The sequence below is a fragment of the Xenia sp. Carnegie-2017 genome, unplaced genomic scaffold (assembly GCF_021976095.1).
Source record: "Xenia sp. Carnegie-2017 unplaced genomic scaffold, XeniaSp_v1 HiC_scaffold_21, whole genome shotgun sequence".
NCBI classification, from domain to species: domain Eukaryota; kingdom Metazoa; phylum Cnidaria; class Anthozoa; order Malacalcyonacea; family Xeniidae; genus Xenia; species Xenia sp. Carnegie-2017.
The window spans coordinates 2,194,840-2,217,027 of NW_025813484.1; the positions used below are offsets into that span (position 1 = coordinate 2,194,840).

At 34.9% G+C, this 22,188-nt stretch overlaps 1 protein-coding gene and 1 long non-coding RNA gene across 6 annotated transcripts; one reads left to right on the forward strand and one right to left on the reverse strand.

Annotated features, from left to right (window-relative positions):
* The first annotated feature begins 20 nt into the window (after window positions 1-20).
* LOC124443731 (condensin complex subunit 1-like) lies at window positions 21-17,996 on the forward strand. Of its 3 annotated transcripts, XM_046994244.1 has the most exons (34): window positions 21-195; window positions 286-358; window positions 453-511; window positions 874-965; window positions 1,111-1,185; window positions 1,267-1,421; window positions 2,199-2,444; window positions 2,760-2,907; window positions 3,297-3,419; window positions 4,563-4,637; window positions 4,862-4,996; window positions 5,300-5,372; window positions 5,453-5,612; window positions 5,752-5,871; window positions 5,952-6,028; window positions 6,122-6,267; window positions 7,142-7,395; window positions 7,825-7,909; window positions 8,723-8,797; window positions 8,900-8,961; window positions 9,039-9,171; window positions 9,689-9,941; window positions 13,191-13,399; window positions 13,580-13,688; window positions 13,758-13,884; window positions 14,129-14,180; window positions 14,296-14,399; window positions 15,130-15,307; window positions 15,863-15,957; window positions 16,144-16,224; window positions 16,687-16,870; window positions 17,217-17,343; window positions 17,482-17,616; window positions 17,664-17,996. In XM_046994244.1, the coding sequence occupies exons 1-34, from the start codon at window positions 81-83 to the stop codon at window positions 17,675-17,677; spliced, it is 4,149 nt and encodes a 1,382-aa protein (XP_046850200.1). In that variant the 5' UTR covers window positions 21-80; the 3' UTR covers window positions 17,678-17,996. The 3 variants fall into 3 exon arrangements, 2 of the variants coding, with proteins under 2 accessions (XP_046850200.1, XP_046850199.1); XM_046994243.1 differs by having other exon boundaries at window positions 17,482-17,996; XR_006947736.1 differs by lacking the exons at window positions 17,217-17,343; window positions 17,482-17,616; window positions 17,664-17,996 and having other exon boundaries at window positions 15,864-15,957; window positions 16,687-16,721.
* A 2,272-nt stretch (window positions 17,997-20,268) lies between these two features.
* Window positions 20,269-21,930, reverse strand: LOC124443735. Of its 3 annotated transcripts, XR_006947739.1 has the most exons (4): window positions 21,594-21,930; window positions 20,738-20,821; window positions 20,395-20,527; window positions 20,269-20,322 (listed from the first exon to the last, which is right to left on the reverse strand). It is a non-coding gene; the product is annotated as an uncharacterized LOC124443735 (long non-coding RNA). The 3 variants fall into 3 exon arrangements; XR_006947737.1 differs by lacking the exon at window positions 20,269-20,322 and having other exon boundaries at window positions 20,333-20,527; XR_006947738.1 differs by lacking the exons at window positions 20,269-20,322; window positions 21,594-21,930 and adding an exon at window positions 20,958-21,047 and having other exon boundaries at window positions 20,333-20,527.
* Between the last annotated feature and the right edge of the window lie 258 nt (window positions 21,931-22,188).

Below are 22,188 nucleotides of genomic sequence, written 5' to 3' on the forward strand. Positions count from 1 at the left end.
TGATTTACGTCAAATGATTAAACACCTGAGTGCAGGTACATTGACATTTCTTTCATAAAAAATTGGCGGTCGGTTTCAAAATGGAGTTTGAATTTACCATTCCTTTAACTAAAGACGACCTTTTATGTCCGTCCGAAGATTCATACGTTGTACAGAATGTCTACAATGTCCGTGGTTTGCCAGGAATGTTAAATGGTCGGGTTATTTGTATCATCTGACATCTTAATATTATTGATATTTTTTGCTAATTTTTTCTTTAAACGTTTGCTTATCTTTAATAAATAGAAGCAGTCGTTGCTTTGAACTGTGGACCCGATAATATTATTCACCATTTTGATGTCTTCTTCAGTGTTTTGAAGTAAGCATATAATCGTAATACACAAAAATTTGAAAGCAGTTTATGTCAGTATCTTCTCAAAGAAGGATTGAAAGTCTTGTATCTTTTCGACCAGGAATTTCACTCAATTGGACCAAAATTTGAAATTTAACTGCTGGGAATCCCTAAATAAAGGTAAATTATATCGTCAGTCTTGGGTCCACCTCAAAACTCTTCATCACTTCTCTTAATTCTTTGTGTTCTTTGCTGTTTTATATATATATATTTTCAACTGTAGCAATAAAGTGTATGTTTATATATTCTGTATACAATGATTAGTGGTGAGTTGGTGACCAATAGAGTGGCTAAGATGCCCAGTGTTAAACTGATATTCAAAATATGCACACAATGCAGTGTTTGTGTATACTAGTATCACAAAGTGTTCATTCTTGAATACCAATGTACCCATCTCCGAGAAGTCTTGTGTTCCAAGAAAGCAGGAAGAACACATGTTGTTCTGTACGTACATAAATTTTATCACATCAATATATTTTCAGCCCTGACAATGCAGATGAGCACCTTGATAAACATCTTTGATCAGAATAGTATTGAACAGGAGACAAAAAAACAACAACGTAATATTCTCAAGGTGAGTTATAGTCTAGTCAGCTTTAACCAAGTGGAGTACATGGTAACTAGGCTTATTTGAAGAGTACCACCAAAGTGGTAAGCTTAACGCCAAGTGATCACTGGAAAGAGATAAATGTCATGAAGGTTTCTGTAAAATCTTTTAGATGTTGTGCTACCTTCTAACTCAATTTGCCGAAGAATTTGAAGGAGAAGATTGCAAGCCATCAGCAACAGACGTGGTTGATTTTATTTGTACTTTGTTTTGGTTTTTTCATGGCATGGAACAGCAAGAATCTTAATTTTTTTCTTCGATCATGCAGAGACGGAAAAATGGCAAGGCAAAGAAATCCTCTGTAGCGCTACCTTTTGATTGGCCCGAGATGAAAAGAGATTTTATCACCATGATAACTCAATTGTTGAACACAAACCTTGTTTCTTTGTGGGAACCTCCCGTTGCTGAAGAGGAGAGTATAAAGTATGTTTTGATATATTTGGCATAACAAATTAGTCATCTTTTGTAATGTTAGTTTTAAAAGGACCTAGTAATGGTGTGCCATTGGCAAATTTCACAATACCATAATAATCATACATGATCATTTATTTCTCATAAAATAACTGTGTCTACAGTTTACTTATTTCCATCTCTTGAAAACTATTCCATAATGAGGATATTTCACAATTTAAGCAATTGTCTCATGAACCTGAAAAATTCAGGTGACTCAACGGGATTCAAACCCATGTCCTCTGCGGTGCCGATGCAGTGCTCTGACCAACTGAGCTATGAAGTCACACAGTGATGAGCAGGTCAAATTTGTTGGGCTCGTGTTTTCTCGTGAAAGGAATGTCATATGAAAGAATGTTTTATGCAGTGCGGTGTTTGAAATTAAATGAAGATATGATCTTTGCACTTTGCTGGACAATTTAAGCAATTGTCTCATGAGCCTGAAAAATTCAGGTGACTCAACGGGATACAAACCCATGACCTTTGCAGTGCCGGTGCAGTGCTCTTAGAGCAATTGTCCAGCAAAGTGCAAAGATCATATCTTCATTCTCTGAGGCATGATTCTTAACTTTTTCTCTAACCCCATTGGCCACAACTTGTATTTTCATCGTGGTCAATGAGATATGATGACGTCGTGTTTATCTTTGTCTCTCCATTAATAACAAATAGTACTTTACATAGAAGATAAAACGTGCATGTTTTTCTCACGCACTTTGCACATTCTATGGGTTCTTTTTGCTGTCATTGTAGTATGTTCGCCAATTGCTGTTACAAGTTTATGGAGAATAATGGTTTGAACCGCGATAAACCTCTTCGTGATAACATTCTTCACGTACTTGCCATCTTAGTGAAACGATACAACCAAAGTTTGAGTGTTGGCGTCAAGGTTATTCAACTACTGCAGCATTTTGAACACTTGATATCTGCTATGGCTCAACTCGTTCATCTCTGTGCTACGGAATACGAAACGCGGACTCTCGTTGTTGGTGTATTGAGGTGTGATAATGAATTTATTTCGACTGCACAAACTGCAAATAGAAAATACAACTCACACTCCAAATGTTCCCTACTGGTCTTGTTCTTCTCGAAAGTTCCCATTATATTTCATACAGTCTATCTATGGGAAATAGGTAGCATTAATTTTAAAAATTTTGAAGCGTGAAAGATTCGTTCTCCTCAAAACTTCATTGCATTATATTTCATATGTCCATCTATGGGAAATAGGTAGCACTAGATTTTGAAGCGTGAAAGATTTGCTCTCCTCAAACTTCGTCCCATTATCTTTCATTTGTCCATCAATGATTATTTTAGGGAAATCAGTAGCATTGATCCTAAAGATTTGGAGCGTGACACGAGTGGAGCTAGAAATTATTCCGAGTTTCTTGTTGATCTCGCTTCCAGAATACCTGAACATATTATGTCAAACCTGAGCTTGCTGCTTTGTCATTTGGACAACGAGGTATGTTTTTGCAAAGCTTTCTACACGTTCAAGTAAATATCATCGCCACAGAGGTGTTGTTGTTGTAATTTTTGGGATGTAGATATTTTCGCAAATGAAGACATCAGAAGCATTTTATAGAGTCGAGTTCCACAGAGTTTTTTTCTCTGTAAAAACGACTGGAACCGAAACGGAAAGCGAATTAGTTGAAAATCAATTCTCTCCAGCCCTTTCATAAGAGGAACGAGAAAGAATGAAGAAATGAAAATTTCTTGTTAAAATAATATTGTTTGGAACATCCAAAAACATGTCCTTAATCTGTTACCCTGTCTATTATATATTTGTTCCCTGATAGTAGCAGTATATTGACTCTTTTTTATAATTATTATTGATTATTATTGATTATTTAGCCATACTGTATGCGTAACGGTGTACTGGGTGTCATGGGACAGTTGATCGTTTTACGACTAAATGGAAATAATCTTGATGATAATATGAAGAAAACCAGAGATAAAATACTTGATCATTTGGAGGTAACTTTTGGCAGATTTCTTTACACGCTGACTTGGAGGTCAAAACTATGTAGCTACAAGAGTACCTTTGTTCATAATGATGTATTTCTTTTGCACTATTGCGCTATTTTTCTTTTTTATTTATGTATTGATGAGTGATAAAGTAAATGGTTTGAACCCGAGAGTATCGTTACATGTTTGTAGATGTAGATCGTCCAGGTTGGTATAGTCCTGAGAAGGACTGTTTTTGTTGTTATTGACTGACGTTTCGACAACCTTAGCGTTAGTCATCTTCAGAGTCAAAAAGTCAAATGTCATCATCTTTTGACTCTGAAGATGACTACCGCTAAGGTTATCGAAACGTCAGTCAACAACAACATAAACAGTCCTTCTCAGGACTATACCGACCTGGTCGATCTACATTTACAAACATGTATTGATGAGTAAACTGGATGATAGCGAAAGTTGGTTTTAAAGCGTTTGCTTACATGAGAGAAATCTCGTACAAGCAAAGCATTTTGATGATTGCATTAAAAACACATAGCCATTTGTTTTGTTTTCTATATTTTCACAATCTCATATTCATGACGTAAACAGTTACGTACAAAGCATTTGTTTTCTATATTTTCACAGTCTCATATTCATGACGTAAACAGTTACGTACAAAGCATTTGTTTTCTATATTTTCACAGTCTCATATTCATGACGTAAACTGTTACGTACAAAGCATTTGTTTTCTATATTTTCACAGTCTCATATTCATGACGTAAACAGTTACGTACAAAGCATTTGTTTTCTATATTTTCACAGTGTCATATTCATGACGTAAACAGTTACGTACAAAGCATTTGTTTTCTATATTTTCACAGTCTCATATTCATGACGTAAACAGTTACGTGCGAAGCATTTGTTTTCTATATTTTCACAGTCTCATATTCATGACGTAAACAGTTACGTACAAAGCATTTGTTTTCTATATTTTCACAGTCTCATATTCATGACGTAAACAGTTACGTACAAAGCATTTGTTTTCTATATTTTCACAGTCTCATATTCATGACGTAAACAGTTACGTACAAAGCATTTGTTTTCTATATTTTCACAGTCTCATATTCATGACGTAAACAGTTACGTACAAAGCATTTGTTTTCTATATTTTCACAGTCTCATATTCATGACGTAAACAGTTACGTGCGAAGCAAAGTCTTACAGATTTGGCAAGATATATGCAGAGAAAAGGTACTTGAAGCGACTTTGGTTATCCTCTTCGTTTCTTTCAACATCGTTTTCTATTGTACTTCTACCGTATTTATATCCTACGTTATCGCGTTTTGTCCCCATTATTTATATCTAACCTCGCTCCTATATCCCCCACAACCCCCCCCCACCCTACTTCTTTCACCAGGACGTGCATCCTTATGATCACTCATGTACTCGTTTTGTCCTATTGTTCATTTCATCAGGCAATTCCAGTTGATCGTCAACAGGTTGTTCTCGGTCTTGTCATTGGTCGCTTACGGGATGGCTCTACCAATGTGAGGAAAAATGCAATCATCTATTTGAAGGATTATCTTATGTGTAATCCGTTTGGATCAAAGGTTTGGATCAACATTTCTTCATAGTATGTACGCTGTCTTGTACATGTGTTTATAAAGTTCGTATTTACGATATATGTCAAAGAAAGAAATACAGGTCTAATGACTTTTGTACTGTCATTTGATGGTCGTTTTTCCTTTTCTGCCATGACTTAATTAAAGCAATACATCTTTACAAATTATCATATGTCAAGATTCAAGGCAAAGCCTGCAATCCTGCCGAAACCATGCAGAGCCAATTCACTCTACGGAGGAATATCGATTGCTTTTTGTCAATTTTCTATCTAGTTTCGCGTGTTTTTATAGTTTTCCATTGCTGAAGTGGAGAAGAAGTTGCAGGAAGAAACAGCGAAATTAAAGCAAATGGATAATTCCAAAGGTTTGCTTTTCAAAATTTATATTTTATTGCTGGAGATTAAAGAATTTTTCCCAATAACATAACTTATACTGCTTTTGTAGACGAGAGTAGAGGAACGAGTGCCGTAGATCTCAAAAGATGGCAAGAACTGGAACATGAAGTGAAGAGGGTTGTCGACGATAACTGTGACGTTGAGGATATTGTTGACGAAGATGGAGAGCACGTTGAGTTTCAGGGAGATGTCAATGAGGCACTTGAATTGTAAGTATAAAGTGGATGTTGTTTGTGGTGTAAATAAAGTAAAGGAATTTCAAATTATATGCATTTTCATGTCAGGTTTTGGAAGTTTAGCTATAGTAGATTAAAGAATTTGGTTATTGACTACACTTTCTTTTATCAGTGCCTTGTTCAACATTAAAAAGCAGATGGTTGCGGGAGATCATTTTAAGGCCCTCGCTGTCTTTAAAGCTGCCGTTGCCACCTGGCCAGATTACGATTTATTCAATAATTACATGCACAGGTAGGGAAAACTGAAGATGCATTCTGTCATAAATGTGTTGTTGTTATTTTTTCTTTTTCAATTTGCATTAAATTTCATAGCAAAGGGGTGGAATCAAGCGAGAATAGAGAAGAGATTGTCAGCAATCATTTGTCGTTATTAAAGAAAATATTTCTCAGTGAGTACAATTCTATTGAGGTTAGGATAATTGGGTGGGGGGTGGGGTAGGAGAGGTGGATTTTGTTATTTCATCTATTTTTTTTACAATTAGATCCGAATTTCGGCCCAACTACGAAAAGCTCTTCCGACATACGTGAAGGTGAAGACCAGGAAAGTCAGGTGAACACGAACGATACTTCAAGTCCCGATGGTGCAAACGAGATCTCTAAGCAACGAGTTGTTGTACAGTTCTTGAAGGTATTTTTTTACATGTAATCTTCGTGGATATATTTTCTATAACAAGCGGTAATGGATTGCTTCCCTCGCTTCAATCTAGGATTTTGAAAGAATTGATTTAAAGGGAGTAATTGTCATGTGCATGGCCAAAATAATCTAATAGTTCGAAGAAAAACAGTTTTAAAGTAAATGGTTTGAACCTGGGAGTATCGTTACATGTTTGTAAATGTAGATCGTCCAGGTTGGTGTAATCCTGAGAAGGACTGTTGTTTTTGTTGTTGTTAACTGACGTTTCGACAACCTTAGCTGTAGTCATCTTCAGAGTCAAATGGATATAGATTACTACCGCTAAGGTTGTCGAAACGTCAGTCAACATCAACGCCAACAGTCCTTCTCAGGACTCAACTAACCTGGACGATCTACTTCTACAAACAAAAATTGTTTTACCACTAAAACACCAACCAAATATTTCTAAAAAAGAGCTGTTTTAAAAACTGAAGGACACAATGCATTTCGGCAGACTGCACATCAGGTGTCAACGTCTGCCAACTGAGAACTCAAAATCATACAATATTTCTAACCGCAGAAAAAGTTAACATCATCTTCAAATTGGGTGACAAAGTCTTTGTTTTACTTAAAAGACTGGAATTTTAGTGAATGTGTATGTATTATTAAAACTTCACTTAAGATTCTGCACTATCAGAGTGTCAATTTGACAACCTCTAAAGCTATCCTTTTTTCTTTTTCTTTTATAGGACTATCTGTCATTCCATGCTTCATACCAACAAGCTCTTAAAGCTATCCTTTTTTCTTTTTCTTTTATAGGACTATCTGTCATTCCATGCTTCATACCAACAAGCTCTTAAAGCTATCCTTTTTTCTTTTTCTTTTATAGGACTATCTGTCATTCCATGCTTCATACCAACAAGCTCTTACGCACGTTTCTCGACTAATGGCCTCCCATGTAGCCACGGATGTCCACGAATCCATTGATTTCGTGGTCATTGCCCAGGAGTTCGGTCTAAATAATGCCCTATTGGCGGTGAGGCGATTGTTAAACTTGATATGGTCAAAGGATAACAGCATAAAAAGTAAAGTTGTCGACGCATATAAACGATTGTATCTCGATCCACCTGTTCAGGGACAAAGGTGAGCCTTGGGTGAAATATGAAACACGCGGGAACTATTCGAAAAAAACTGTCATGTCTCCCTCAATGTTCATCACTTTCATACTTCATGTCTCCCTGAATGTTCATTTATGTCACGCTTTATGTTTCCCTCCATGTTCATTACCGTCATAAAGTCATACTTCATGTCTCCCTCAATGTTCATCACTTTCATACTTCATGTCTCCCTGAATGTTCATTTATGTCACGCTTTATGTTTCCCTCCATGTTCATTACCGTCATAAAGTCATACTTCATGTCTCCCTCAATGTTCATCACTTTCATACTTCATGTCTCTCCGAATGTTCATTAATGTCACGCTTTATGTTTCCCTCCATGTTCATTACCGTCATAAAGTCATACTTCATGTTATCAATTACCGTTAATTACTCTATCAATTACCGTTATTCAGGGCAAAATGCGAAGCAATTATAAAGAATCTCTCGGCTCTTCTGTCTGGCGCCACAATTGGTGATCTTGCATCTCTTGACGAATTGGTAAGGTGAAATCATATTGTTTAATATTTTGATGATATGACCCGTGTGAAATTATTCAAATGATATTGACAGTAATGCCATCGGGTGTATTGTGTGGTGTTAAATGAAGTAGATTTTTTGCTAGATTTAAGATAACTGTTATGTAAGAGAACCGATATTCTATTTCATGATAATAATGATGCTTCTCTCCATCATGAATTAAATTGTACAGTTGATAAGCCAATAGTATGATAAATTTATTTAAATCAATGTTCTATCCAAAATAAAATAAAATTTCATAAGGGTTGAAAGTTGGGTTCGTTTTACAAAGCGCTTGACTTATTATTGTAAAAACTTTAAAGTCCTGGAATCAACTATTTATTTCAACATAAATGAGACGAAAGCTCACAATCCTTGTTCACCATGAAGCCATGAATGCTTTCTTTCATGGTGCATTAAAAGAAAACTGCTAAGCTCACAATCTTTGTTCACCATGAAGCCATGAATGCTTTCTTTCATGGTGCATTAAAAGAAAATTGCTTACATTTGAATTGTGAACAACAAGACAACAAGGAATTGCAGCTTGTGATAGCTTTTACAAAAAACTCTTTCCTTACAATGAAGTAAATGATATTTGCTTCATAATGGATAAATGAAAGTTTGATGGGAGTTAACGGATGTATTAAATAAATGTACTAAACATTTTATGGTTGATTCAAATTACAAGTCGAAAGGCAGTGTTTTTTGGAAACTTTCCAATATTCTTGGATCTCTAGTTTAAAGTCACGACAAATAAACTGTCACGGGTGAATGTTTCGTTTTGTTTCTTGAAAGGCTTACAAGTTGATGAAGGAGAAGCTCATTCCCAATAATGTTGTTCATCTTCTGTGGGAAAAGTTCGCCATGAAGGTGAAATACAGTGTATGACATACGTGCGATTTTTGTGAAGATAATCAAATTCTGCATCCATTTTTTCAATCATCTTTAAAATGTAAAGTATTGTTTTTATAGGACTCGCAGACAACAAAGGAACAAAGGCAGTCGGCGTTGAAGCTTCTTGGCATGTTTGCCCGGTACACAACTCTGTTCATCTGAGGATCTAATGTCTTAAGGAATTATGTCTGTAGAATGTCTTTATCTGCCTATTTAGAGGCAAACATGAAATGGTTAAGAGCAATGTGGACGTTCTTGTGACTATTGGACTTTGTGATCAAGCCAAAGATGACTCTTTATTGGTCAAGGATACTTGTACAATGATGTTAAAATTGAATTCTGATCTAAAGGTGATTATACATTTCTTTGGATACAACACGCTGAACACTGTAGACATTTATTTCATGTTGTTAACACATTCCGAAGGGCGGGTCTGCTGCATGAAACAACATATAATTTCTCTACACTTTTGAAGCACAACTCAGTCCAGAAGCAGACTCTACTATATTCCAGTATACACTTTGGAATAAATTGGCGTCTCAAACTGACTTGAAAAATTCAATAAATTTAAAACAATTTAGTTTCAAGAATCGTCAAAAGCTCGTTATTTAAGGAAATTATACAAGAATAATAATGCTTGTATACGCATGAAGCTTTCCTTGATTGAGAGTTATCATAGAAAATATTTTATATAATTTTCTGACCAATTGCATTAACGCCGAACTACGTCTATATGATCTTCAACAATTATAGCATTGTTTTTTATAAAGTCGCTGCCGCTAACGCTCCTAACAGTTGTATTTTCCAGCCGCTGCTTGTAATGACTGCATTCTCACATTTTTGCTTTTATTTCGTTGTAATAAACAGGTTTACGAGAAGCAGCGACCGCTGCGTTTTACTTCTGATCACGTTATGTTTCAACGGCTCAATGATATTTTGGTCAGCAGCATTACCACAAACATGCAGGGTATGTGGGTACCGATGGCTGAAGAGGCTATCAAAGTCATTTACAATCTGGCACAACATCCCGACAAAATATGCAGTCAACTCATCAAGAATCTGACTAGGAGGATTTTTGCTGCGAACGAAGATGAAGAGTCAAGTGGAAGCACTGAGAAAGGTAGGGAAAATTTTTACTCGTTTTTAGCATTTATATGTGCAAAATCTTTTATGTCATCGCTCGTGTGAGGTTTCAGACTTATAGATAGATTTCTAAATTCGATTCCGTTTCGGAAAATGCAAAAATCGATTATTCGTTTTATATTCATTAACATGTTGTTATGCTCATGGGAATTATAAGCTACTAAACGCATGCGTTGTAATATGGGAATTATAAGCGACTAAACACATGCGTTGTAATATGGGAATTATAAGCGACTAAACACATGCGTTGTAATATGGGAATTATAAGCTACTAAACACATGCGTTGTAATATGGGAATTATAAGCTACTAAACACATGCGTTGTAATATGGGAATTATAAGCGACTAAACACATGCGTTGTAATATGGGAATTATAAGCTACTAAACGCATGCGTTGTAATATGGGAATTATAAGCGACTAAACGCATGCGTTGTAATAAATCACAAATTCTTTTGCACTCAACGAGTGTCTATTTTTACAATCTTGTGCTTTATCAAATCCCAACTTCTGCTTAAAACAAAAAATGGCGTTTTATCTCTTTATTGAAATTTACAAATTCACGGCTAAATTTATTCTGATGTATACTTCAACATGGTAAAAAATAGAATTGCATTGTGTGAAACGCATTTTGAGGTCATGCTCATTACGACGTTACGATCGCCACGACGTCACGATCATTATGGCGATCTTTGTAGTTGCTTTGTTGCAAACTAAAATCTTTTCATTAAGTGGTATTTATTCCGAAATAATTGCAACGTCTTTATAATATACTGTTATAGTTTACAGTTATAAATTGATACTGTTTTAAAATATTGTCTCTATTATGATATTCCACGTTAGTTAGGATAAATTTCTTGTTCTTTTTCCATTGACTGTGTGATAATTTTTTGTTATTTTCCCAATAACTGTAAAGTAATTTCTTGGTTTTTTTCCAATAACTTTTTCATAATTTTTTCTTCTTTTTTCATTGTTTCTACGATAATTTTTTTGTTCTTTTCCATTGTCTCTACGATAATTTTTTTGTTCTTTTCCATTGTTTTTACGATAATTTTTTTGTTCTTTTCCATTGTCTCTACGATAATTTTTTTGTTCTTTTCCATTGTTTTTACGATAATTTTTTTTGTTCTTTTCCATTGTCTCTACGATAATTTTTTTGTTCTTTTCCATTGTCTCTACGTTAATTTTTTTTGTTCTTTTCCATTGTCTCTACGATAATTTTTTTGTTCTTTTCCATTGTCTCTACGATAATTTTTTTCTTCTTTTTTCATTGTCTCTACGATAATTTTTTTTGTTCTTTTCCATTGTCTCTACGATAATGTTTACTTATATTTACGATTCTACTTCTAACTTACTTTACCATATAAATTATTCTAAACTTATATGTCCACTGGGTTCCCGAGGAGGGAGCATGTCATACTCATTCGCCATTGGTTGATGTTATTCACAACACTTTAACTTTCTTCATGTTTCGACGGATGAATGAAGAGGTCGCCATTATAGATGAAAAGCAAGATGTTTTAAAAATGGATTGCTCCAGCAGTCGCAACGTTAAAAAGTCAAGTCTTGTCCATGGCAAAGTATCCTCGGGATCGACCGGCGGCGGACATCACACGTCTGTTTCTTTAATTGTTGGGTCTAGTAATCCACTTAAATCAATAGCCACACTACCAGACGACCAGTGATATCCATTCAAATCATTTTTTTCCTTTCTTTTTTCTTCCTCTTTTGCCTTTTTTTCCGCTATTTTGGCACGGCAGAAGCTGAAATCCATCAAAGACGAAGTTAGAACGAGTTGACTTTCAATGGATGATCGAGATTTGCGAGTTGTAAATGACTTACCAGTATATTACTGCCGCGATTTTTTTAATGAGGATAAATAAAATCGTATTAAGAATGCATCCTGTCACAAGACCTTTGATGAATAGAGACTTCTTGAAATTCCGGAAGAATCCGATGATGTCCGACCCGTGTGCTGAAATAAATTAAAGTGAACAACACCTAATGTTTTGTCAATCCTTAATTATGTAGAACAATTAATTTCAATTGGTGGTTGATTAAGTTAGAAAAGTGACGTCACAAACATTTAAGGAAATTCCATGAAAGCTAAACAGTGAGAAGGCAAGCAAAGTACGGGAATCGTGCTCTTATTGTGTAGAAAATAAATTCTTTTCGTTTTCTTTCCTTATTTTATTTTACCTGTCAAACATTCCCAAAAGCCTTTATGGCACTTGCTTTCCGAAGTCTTGTTCACGCTTCTTGTGGTTTTCACAATAGGCAAAACTAAAAAAGAAAGATTTAATGTTAAATTTTCTTTACTGTGTTGCCCTCTTCCAAGGACGCTTGTTGATTTGTCTTTACTGACAACGCGCGAAACAATTCTTATCAAGATCTGCGCGTGACAATTAACGTGACTTTTCCTACCTGTTTTCTCGCAGTTTTCACCATAGTAACCGCTTGTACAAACACATATCTTCCCTTGAGGTGTATCTACGGCCCTAGTCCGTGGTGGACATGTTTTCTCAGCACGACATTCATTGTGCATTAAAATAAAACAGGCGATAAAGAGAGCGAAGAAGAAACTGAGAGACCTCATCCTTGTGAATAGCTAATTGATAATGAGCTAATTAGAAACTACGTAACAATTAAGTGAATGAATTTGTAGTCATCATACGTCATTAATTTCATACCCATAATGCAGTGGAAATAAATCATAAAAATTTACCAATGTCTATTTTTATGGTGTTTACTATCGCCATGTTGGATAATGTTTTTGTTTTGAAATCGTTATGTAATGATGCGAATTTCAATTATTTGAATATTTTTAATACGTCGTATTCTTTTCAATGAGCTTTTAAAAATTTATAGTTAGAAATGTTTTTAAAGCTTGAATAAAGTTTTTTGTTCTGTTATCTATATGAGGTTCTATTGTTTTGATAGAATCATTACATTTCACAAAATTTTTGTCATAATTTGGATACTATCGCTTGGAGTGGGATATTCCATCCTGTGCAAACCTTTTTTTTCATAAACACACAATCTACTTTTTTTAAATGGTCAAAGAATGTTTCTTCGATGTAAATTTGTTGTTATCTTAATCTGTATCACTTTAAATTGAAAGTTCGGTGGAAATTTACAAAGTTAAAAATAAGCCAGTGCGTCTTTGTTTTCAAATGACTTATCTTCCAACTCACGCTGTTTTCTTTTTCATTCTTTTGAACATCCAGGAAACGACAACACACTTATGTCATGTTCAACCCACGTGTTAGCTCGATATCTGGCAGCTGCTGGTCATATTGCGCTACAGCAAGTCATTTATCTCGAGACTAGCGTTCTAGGAGAGATCAAACGTCGACAGAGGTTAAAAGAGGATAACAAAGAACACAAAAATGGGAGAAATACTGTGTCTGGCGGTGATCAAACATCGATAAATAAGGTGCTACTATTATAAATCTCAACTCAATGAATGAAAAAAATCAAATCGTTTTGTCATTTAATGTCCAAGTATAAACCTCTTGCAATTCTAACCAATGTTAGTGCCTTTGTCAGAAGTAACCTCTATAAATCTTAAAATGACCTTACACTTGAGCTTTTTAAATTTTTGTGCTTACCATAGGAAGGGGCTAGTGAATCTCTTGAGGATGAAATGGGATTGACAGGAGCAACTGCTGAAGACGCTGAAGCTGAATGTATTAAGAAAATTTGTGACCACGAAATTGTAACAGGTACCTCAACAAAGTAGCGTCTATGTATGTTGATTTTATTCATACAGTTAAATCGTATTTGTTTTTGAGGTGGTGAAAATCTCTTGTCGATACTTGGTCACGTGGTCATTAAAATATGCACCAACCCAGTTAAATATTCGGACGTTCAGTTGCAAACTGCTGCCTCGTTGGCTCTTTCAAAGTTTATGTTAGTGAGGTGAGGTGACTAGTGCATTTGAAACACTGCCTTTGTTATATAAAACAAAGTTTGAATGGTCGGGAATATTTGAAGTAAATTGATATTTGTTCTTCACATGGAATCAGTACTTTGGGATACGAATCTCACGAATGTCACGAATAGTTTGCTTATTCATTTCATTTTAACATTTGCCCAAGAATTGACCATCTTAATGTCGAAATATCCACCCACGTTCTCTGAACCTAATACTGCTTTCGTTTAGTGCGGAGTTTTGCGAGAATAACCTTCAATTGTTGGTGACAATATTGGAAAAAGTAAGTGACTCTCTCTTCCTCAAAAGAATTAAGCGATTTCCCCCTCCTCCCCCCTCCAGGGCTTAAAATGTTTTTGTTGTTTTGAGGTTTACATGTTTTTTCATGATATTTTCAGAGCCCCCACGAGGTTATTCGCTCGAATACGATAATTTCTCTTGGTGATTTGACGACACGTTTTCCCAATCTTCTTGAACCATGGACAGCAAACCTTTACGCCAGGTGCGAATCATTAAGAATTTTTTTAAAATTGATTGTTATTTTCTGATCGAGTGAAGTGTGGTTGCGAGCTTGGAACAAAACACATATCAATTTTGGTGCTATTAAGATTATTTCATGTACTCTCGTTGAAGTACGAGAGAATCTAAGGCGAAACAAAATTATTAGAATTTTAAACGCGATTACTTCATTAAGAGAAAAAATTGGAGGAAAACCAAAGGAATTTAAAGCAATGATATGAAAGCTCGCTTAGTTTACCTTAAAGGACTTCCATTTCGTAATAACTTGGTTTTTTTGCCAGTGTCGGATACAGGTTAGCTCAGAGTAGCAGTTGGTGATTTTATTTTATATTAAAGTAAATGCTTTGAACCCGGGAGTATCGTTGCATGTTCGTAAATGTAGATCGTCCAGGTTAGTATAGTCCTGAGAAGGACTGTTTTTGTTGTTGTTGACTGATGTTTCGACAGCATTAGCGGTAGTCATCTTCAGAGTCAAAATGGGGTTAGGGTTTTTGGCTCTGAAGATGACTACCGCTAAGGTTGTCGAAACGTCAGTTAACAACAACAAAAACAGTCCTTCTCAGGACTATACCAACCTGGACGATCTACATTTACAAACATTTATTTTATATTCAAAGTATTCCAAAAACGCGCTGTTGGTTGGAGCCAGGATTCACAGATCATTTTGTCAGATTACATTATATCCCCATCATGCCTTTATCTGATGCTTGCAGACTTCGGGATGATTCGCCGCAAGTTCGGATGAACACGATGAAGATAATGACTCGTCTCATTCTCAACGATATGGTGAAGGTGAAAGGTCAGATCAGCGAGATTGCAACCTGCTTACAAGACGAAGATTCTAGAATTGCTGAATTGGCAAAATGTTTTTTCTCGGAACTTTCAAAGAAGGTATTCATATGCTCTTCAAGACATGTATTTCTAAGACCTGTGACACATGCAATGCGATTATATCTTCAAAACATCGCTCTTAAAATCTCTCAGAATGAGAAAAGATGTCTTTACCTCGGCCTGAAACCTTAAGGACAAATCATAGTTATGTTTTATTTCATCACGTCAGCTGTGTCAACAGAGGACTGCAACAACTTAAGAAAATAGTTCTCATGTAACTTGTGGTTTAATAGTTGGAAATTTTTAAGTAAAAGTTTCCCTGTTATTTTTTCAGAAAAACTATAGTCTCTGAGAATAGTACCTTTTTTGGTTATTTTTACACTGTTGACCCTTTCACATCATAGTAGTAACATAAAACTAGAAAACTTTTCTAGTTATTTGGCCATATTTACTTTATAGTGAAAGACGTACATAACTCTTTTCTATTGCATTTTTTTTAATATTTAGCCTTATTTACTTTATAGTGAAAGACGTACATAACCTTTTTTCTATGGCATTTTCTTTCATCTGTTATCCTACATTTGAATTTTTCTCTTCAATTTTACATATCCTTTAGGGAATGCTGTTTACAATATATTACCAGACATTATAAGTAGACTTTCTGATCCTGAGACCGGAATACAAGAAAACCCTTTCAAAAGTATCATGAGGTAACACATAATTAGATTGAGAAAACTCATAGAAATCTGAAATCATAGAAATCTGAAATCATAGAAATCTGAAGTGAAATAATCCAAGTATACATATGTCTTGATTTGGAATGCAGTTGATTTTCAAAATTTGGTCTTGCTTTCATTTTATTTTTATTTTTTGTTTGATGTTTTTCTTTTCTTTAGTTATCTATTCTCGTTTATTAAAAAAGATCGACATTGTGAAAGTTTAGTTGAAAAACTTTGTCATCGTTTTAGAGCTACGAGGTTTGTAAGCACTTGTACATGTTATGGAATCATCTGGTTGAACTAGACTGATCAACCTCATGTTGATATTACTTTCTTACCTGACACATTCTACAAATACAAGAATCCGTAAACTCATGTCTGGCATTCCCACTTGTTCCCTTCTCAATCCATTAACGTAACCCTTACTCCTTCATATGTACTATGGCTTGCATCCTCACTTGTTCTTTTCTGTATTCATAGACATTACTATTACAATCCTCCATGTATACTATCGTAAAGATTTGCTTTTGACCTTCTCAATCCATTAACGTAACCCTTACTCCTTCATATGTACTATGGCTTACATCCTCACTTCTTCTTTTCTGTATTCATAGACATTACTATTACAATCCTCCATGTATACCATCGTAAACATCTGCTTTTTAGCAACGTTTAAAAATGTTGTCTGAATCTCATTTCAAATATATTTTTATAACACAGAACTGAACGTCAATGGATGGATCTATCATTTTGTCTGGCACAGCTCTCATATAATGAACGATCACTGAGAAAACTGCATGAAAATATCGCGTGTTTCCAAAGTACTTTGTCCAATAATGACGTCTACTCGTATTTTCAAATCATTATTGGAAAATGCAAGAAAACGGCAAAAGCTGAAATGAAAGTTAGTTACCACGATAGGTTTTTTTTTGTCTTTTAATCAGTCAATTTTTCATTGACTGCCTGCCTCTGTGTTTGGTTAGTAAACCTCTCCCCCAGTACATTACCTAACAAGAAGGTTTTGAAGTAAGGTATTTGCCTATAAGACAATGAAAACTTTATAATGGATGCCGTTTTCCTATTTCTAAATCTCTAGTTTGAAGAAGAAACATTTTCATGGCATATATATTGTCTTTTTAACACAGGAAAAATTGACGTTAAGGGTATCTTTTACTCTTAATGCGGGGATTTTTCTCTTTAATATGCTTTGTGAGTTCAGTTGCATTTTTAAAGTTTATCGATCATTTTAGATTGTTGTTGAAGAGTTTGAAGGTCGTATTGTTGCCTTTCACGAGAAAGTTGTTGAGCAAGAAGCAGGCTACGAACGCGCAGGGCAAGCTTCGTTCGCTGCTCGGGTGCTTGTCGAAAAAGTTGGAAGTATGTTGAACATATTTTTATGCATAAATACATATTTTTGTACTTTTCTCCTTGATGATGGTGCTTTTTTCTTCGATTCTATTACAGCAGTATGCTGTGTTAAACAATATCTGCTCATCCTAATGAATTCAATTTTAGAAAAGGCAAAAACATCATGTGAAAATCGTACACCTGCATTGAGAAAAACTCCAAGGAACCGAAAGAAACCTATAATCGAATTTGATAGCGATGACGAGGATTTGTTTGATCAAGACTGGGGAGAGGATGAAATAGATGAGAGTGTTTGATAAAACCTGGAGACTGGGGAGAGGATGAAATAGATGAGAGTGTTTGATAAAACCTGGAGACTGGGGAGAGGATGAAATAGATGAGAGTGTTTGATAAAACCTGGAGACCGGGGAGAGGATGAAATAGATGAGAGTGTTTGATAAAACCTGGATAGAAATTGTTTTGATAAGTATCTGTGATGCTGTTTCACTATAGATATATGCTGATTTTATAGCAAGTAAGGATGTTTGTTTCGGTGCATTCAATTCTAAATGGCGGAGCAAGGATCTTTAATTAACAACGTTGTAAAAATCTGTAATTATGCAGTGGAAATATTTGTAGGAGATTGTGAACGGAAGTGATCAAATCACAGCCATTTAAATTGATGTTCCGATGTTTATTTTCGTAAATTTCTTTCATCAAAATCTCTGGAGATTTCGGAATTGCCTTTGCGGAGATATGATGATTTCTTCTACACAAATTTTTTGTTTCTACCTTTTTGGAAAACAATCTCTCTTTGTAGCAGCATTCATGTATTTTCATTTTTTACGGTTTTCTAATTTCGTTCAACAATCTGTAGAAATGTTTCCCAACTTTGACATTCATGTTTGGTCTTTTAGAGATGATCACACAAATTAAATGCAATTTATTTGGTAACGTATGAAATTGTAGGCATCTTTTCAATTTACGTTTCCCTCACTGTTCATTATTGTCACATTTCGTGTTTTCTTCAATGTTCATTACTGTCACACTTCATGTTTCCCTAAATGTTCATTACTGTCACACTTCATGTTTCCTTAAATGTTCATTACTGTCACACTTCATGTTTCTCTAAATGTTCATTACTGTCACACTTCATGTTTCCATTACTGTCACATTCATGTTTCATTACTGTCACACTTCATGTTTGTCACATTTCAAAATGTTCATTACTGTCACACTTCATGTTTCCATTACTGTCACACTTCATGTTTCCTAAATGTTCATTACTGTCACACTTCATGTTTCCTTAAATGTTCATTACTGTCACACTTCATGTTTCTCTAAATGTTCATTACTGTCACACTTCATGTTTCCCTAAATGTTCATTATTGTCACACTTCATGTTTCCCTAAATGTTCATTACTGTCACATTTCCATACCGTTGGAGATGGATAATGGTCATCATACCGTTGAAGATTCATGGCATGTTTGTCAGGTAAACAACTCTGTTCATTTGAAGATCTAATGTCTTAAGGAATTATGTCAGTAGAATGTCTTTATCTGTCTATATAGAGACAAACATGAAGTTGTTAAGAGCAATGTGGACGTTCTTGTGACTAAAGGACCGATGGCTGAAGAGGCTATCAAAGTCATTTAAAATCTGGCAAAACATCCTGACAAAATATGCAGTCAACTCATCAAGAGTCTCTGACTAGGATAATTGCTGCCAACGAGGATGAAGAGTCAAGTGGAAACACTGAGAAAGGTAAAGAAAGGTTCTCTTGTTATTAGGACTTATGTAAGCAAAATCTTTTATATCATCGCTTGTGTGAGGTTTGAGATTTTTATATAGATATGAATCAGATTCCAGTCAGGAAAATACAAAAATCGAGTATTGCCTTTTTATATGCGAGAATATATTTGTTTGGGGTTTTTTTCAAAACAGCTAAAATTATTTTTAGCATTTTTGATTCTTTTTGAAAAATTAAAGTATGCTAAACGTTTGGCAATGATTCGACACATTCGGGTATTGGTTTTACTGACTAAAAACTGCCTAAAATAATGTGATTATGAAGAATTTTTGTGAATAAGTTATCCTTCCCATAGAAATTTAACGTCATGTTCATTACGACGTCACGATCATTATGGTGATCTTTGTAGTTGTTTTGTTGCAAACTTAAATCTTTTTATTAACTCGTATTTATTCCGAAATAATTGCAACGTCTTTATAATATACTGTTATAGTTTACAGTTATGAATTGATACTGTTTTAAAATATTGTCTCTATTATGATATTCCACGTTTGTTCTACTCCATTGTTTTACGATAATTTTTCTCCCATTGTTTCTACGTTAATTTTTATTGTTCTTTTCCATTTCTCTACGATAAATTTTTTGTTCTATTCCATTGTCTCTACGATAATTTTTTTGTTCTATTCCATTGTCTCTACGATAATTTTTTTGTTCTATTCCATTGTTTCTACGTTAATTTTTATTGTTCTTTTCCATTGTCTCTACGATAATTTTTTTGTTCTTTTCCATTGTCTATACGATTATGTCGACCAATACTTAAGATTCTTTACCATACAAACTATGCTAAACATAAATGTCCACCGGCATCCCGAGGGTGGAGCATGTCATACACATTCGCTATTTTTTTGATGTTATTCACAACACTTTAACTTTCTTAATGTTTCGACGGATGAATGAAGAGGTTGCCATTATAGATGAAAAGCAAGATGCTTTACAAAATTGGTAGCTCTTCGGCCTAGAGCCATCCTTTCGTAAAGTATCTTGCCTTCCGACACGCAATCTTGTCCATGGCAAAACATCCTCGGGATCGACCGGCGGCGAACATCACACGACTGTTTTCTTAATTGCTGGTTTTAGTAATCCACTTAAATCAATAGTAACACTGCCAGACGACCAGTGATATTTATTCAATTCTTCTTTTTCCTTTTTTTTGTATGCTTTTTTGGCTTTAATACTAGCTATTTTGGCAAGGCAGCAGCTGAAATCAATTCAAAACGCAATTGTAAGGACCTTACTTTCAGTGGATAATTGAAATTCGTAAATGATATACCAGTATAGTGCGCCTGAGATTGTTGCGATGAAGATGAAAAAAAGGGTAATAAGAATGCATCCTGTCACAAGACCTTTGATGAAAAGAGACTTCTTGAAATTCTGGAAAAATCCGATGGTGTTCGACAAACGTTCTGAAATAAATTAAAGTGAACAAAACCTAATTGTTTGTCAATCGATAATTATGAAGGACAATTAATTTCAATTGGTGACTGTTTAGTTACGTCACAAACATTTGAGGAAATTCCATGAAAGCAAAGCAGTAAAAAGGCAAGCAAGTACGGGAATCGTGTTTTTGTTGTAGAGAAAATAAATTCTCGTTTTCTCTCCTTATTTCGTTTTACCTTTCAAACAAATCCACCAGCCTTTATTGCATTTGCCTTCCAAAGTCCTGTTCACGCATCTTGTGGTTTTCACAATAGGCAAAGCTAAAAAAGAAAGTTTTAATGTTAAATTTTTTTACTGTGTTGCTCTCTTCCATGGACGCTTGTTGATTTGTCTTTACCGACAACGCGTGAAGCAATTCTTATCAAGATCTGCGCGTGACAACGTGACTTTTCCTACCTGTTTTCTCGCAGTTTTCACCATAGTAACCGCTTGTACAAACACATATCTTCCCTTGAGGTATATCTACGGCCCTAGTCCGTGGTGGACAAGTTTTATCAGCACGACATTCATTGTGCATTAAAATAAAACAGGCGATAAAGAGAGCGAAGAAGAAACTGAGAGACCTCATCCTTGTGAATAGCTAATTGATAATGAGCTAATTAGAAACTACGTAACAATTAAGTGAATGAATTTGTAGTCATCATACGTCATTAATTTCATACCCATAATGCAGTGGAAATAAATCATAAAAATTACCAATGTCTATTTTTATGGTGTTTACTATCGCCATGTTGGATAATGTTTTTGTTTTGAAAGCGTTATGTAATGATGCAATTCTCAATTATTTGAATATTTTTGATCTGTCGTTTACTTTTCAATGAGCTTTTAAAATTTATAGTTAGAAATGTTTTTAAAGCTTGAATAGGTTTTTGTTCTGTTATCTGCATGACAACATGTGGTGTATTTTGTTTCGTTTTTTTTTAGTAAACACACAATCTACTCTCTTTTTTAATGGTCAGAGAATGTTTTTCTACGTAAGTTAAAAATAAGCCAGTACGTCTTTGTTTTCAAATGACTTATCTTCCAACTCACGCTGTTTTCTTTTTCATTCTTTTGAACATCCAGGAACGACAACTACTTATGTCATGTTCAACCCACGTGTTAGCTCGATATCTGGCAGCTGCTGGTCATATTGCGCTACAGCAAGTCATTTATCTCGAGACTAGCGTTCTAGGAGAGATCAAACGTCGACAGAGGTTAAAAGAGGATAACAAAGAACACAAAAATGGGAGAAATAATGTGTCTGGCGGTGATCAAACATCGATAAATAAGGTGCTACTATTATAAATCTCAACTCAATGAATGAAGGAAATGAAATCATTCAATGCCCAAATCCAAACCTTTTCTAACACACATCAAAGTTAACGCCTTCGTCAGGAGTAACCCTTTCTTCAAAAATCGACTATTTATAACAACCTGAAACTATGTTTTTAATGAAAAGAAACTGCAGTTTATGCTTTCCGAGAGTTCGTACTAAAAAAATACTTGGATTCATTACGATGTGCTTGAAAGTGTTTGAATTCAAATTTTTTTGACGGTTTATCTGTAAACATGCTACTTTCTTTTTAAAAGTAGAGTTGAAATTGTGTCTTAACCCTTTACTGAAAAAATAACTTGCGTGGAAAAG

What these genes read in the sequence shown, in the direction of transcription:
- LOC124443731 (XM_046994243.1), top strand. Translation starts at nt 81, where the DNA reads ATGGAGTTTGAATTTACCATTCCTTTAACTAAAGACGACCTTTTATGT. An exon ending in GTAATCCGTTTGGATCAAAG is followed by an intron (nt 4,997 to 5,299) that starts GTTTGGATCAAC and finishes GTGTTTTTATAG; the next exon opens with TTTTCCATTGCTGAAGTGGA. An exon ending in TTGCATCTCTTGACGAATTG is followed by an intron (nt 7,910 to 8,722) that starts GTAAGGTGAAAT and finishes GTTTCTTGAAAG; the next exon opens with GCTTACAAGTTGATGAAGGA.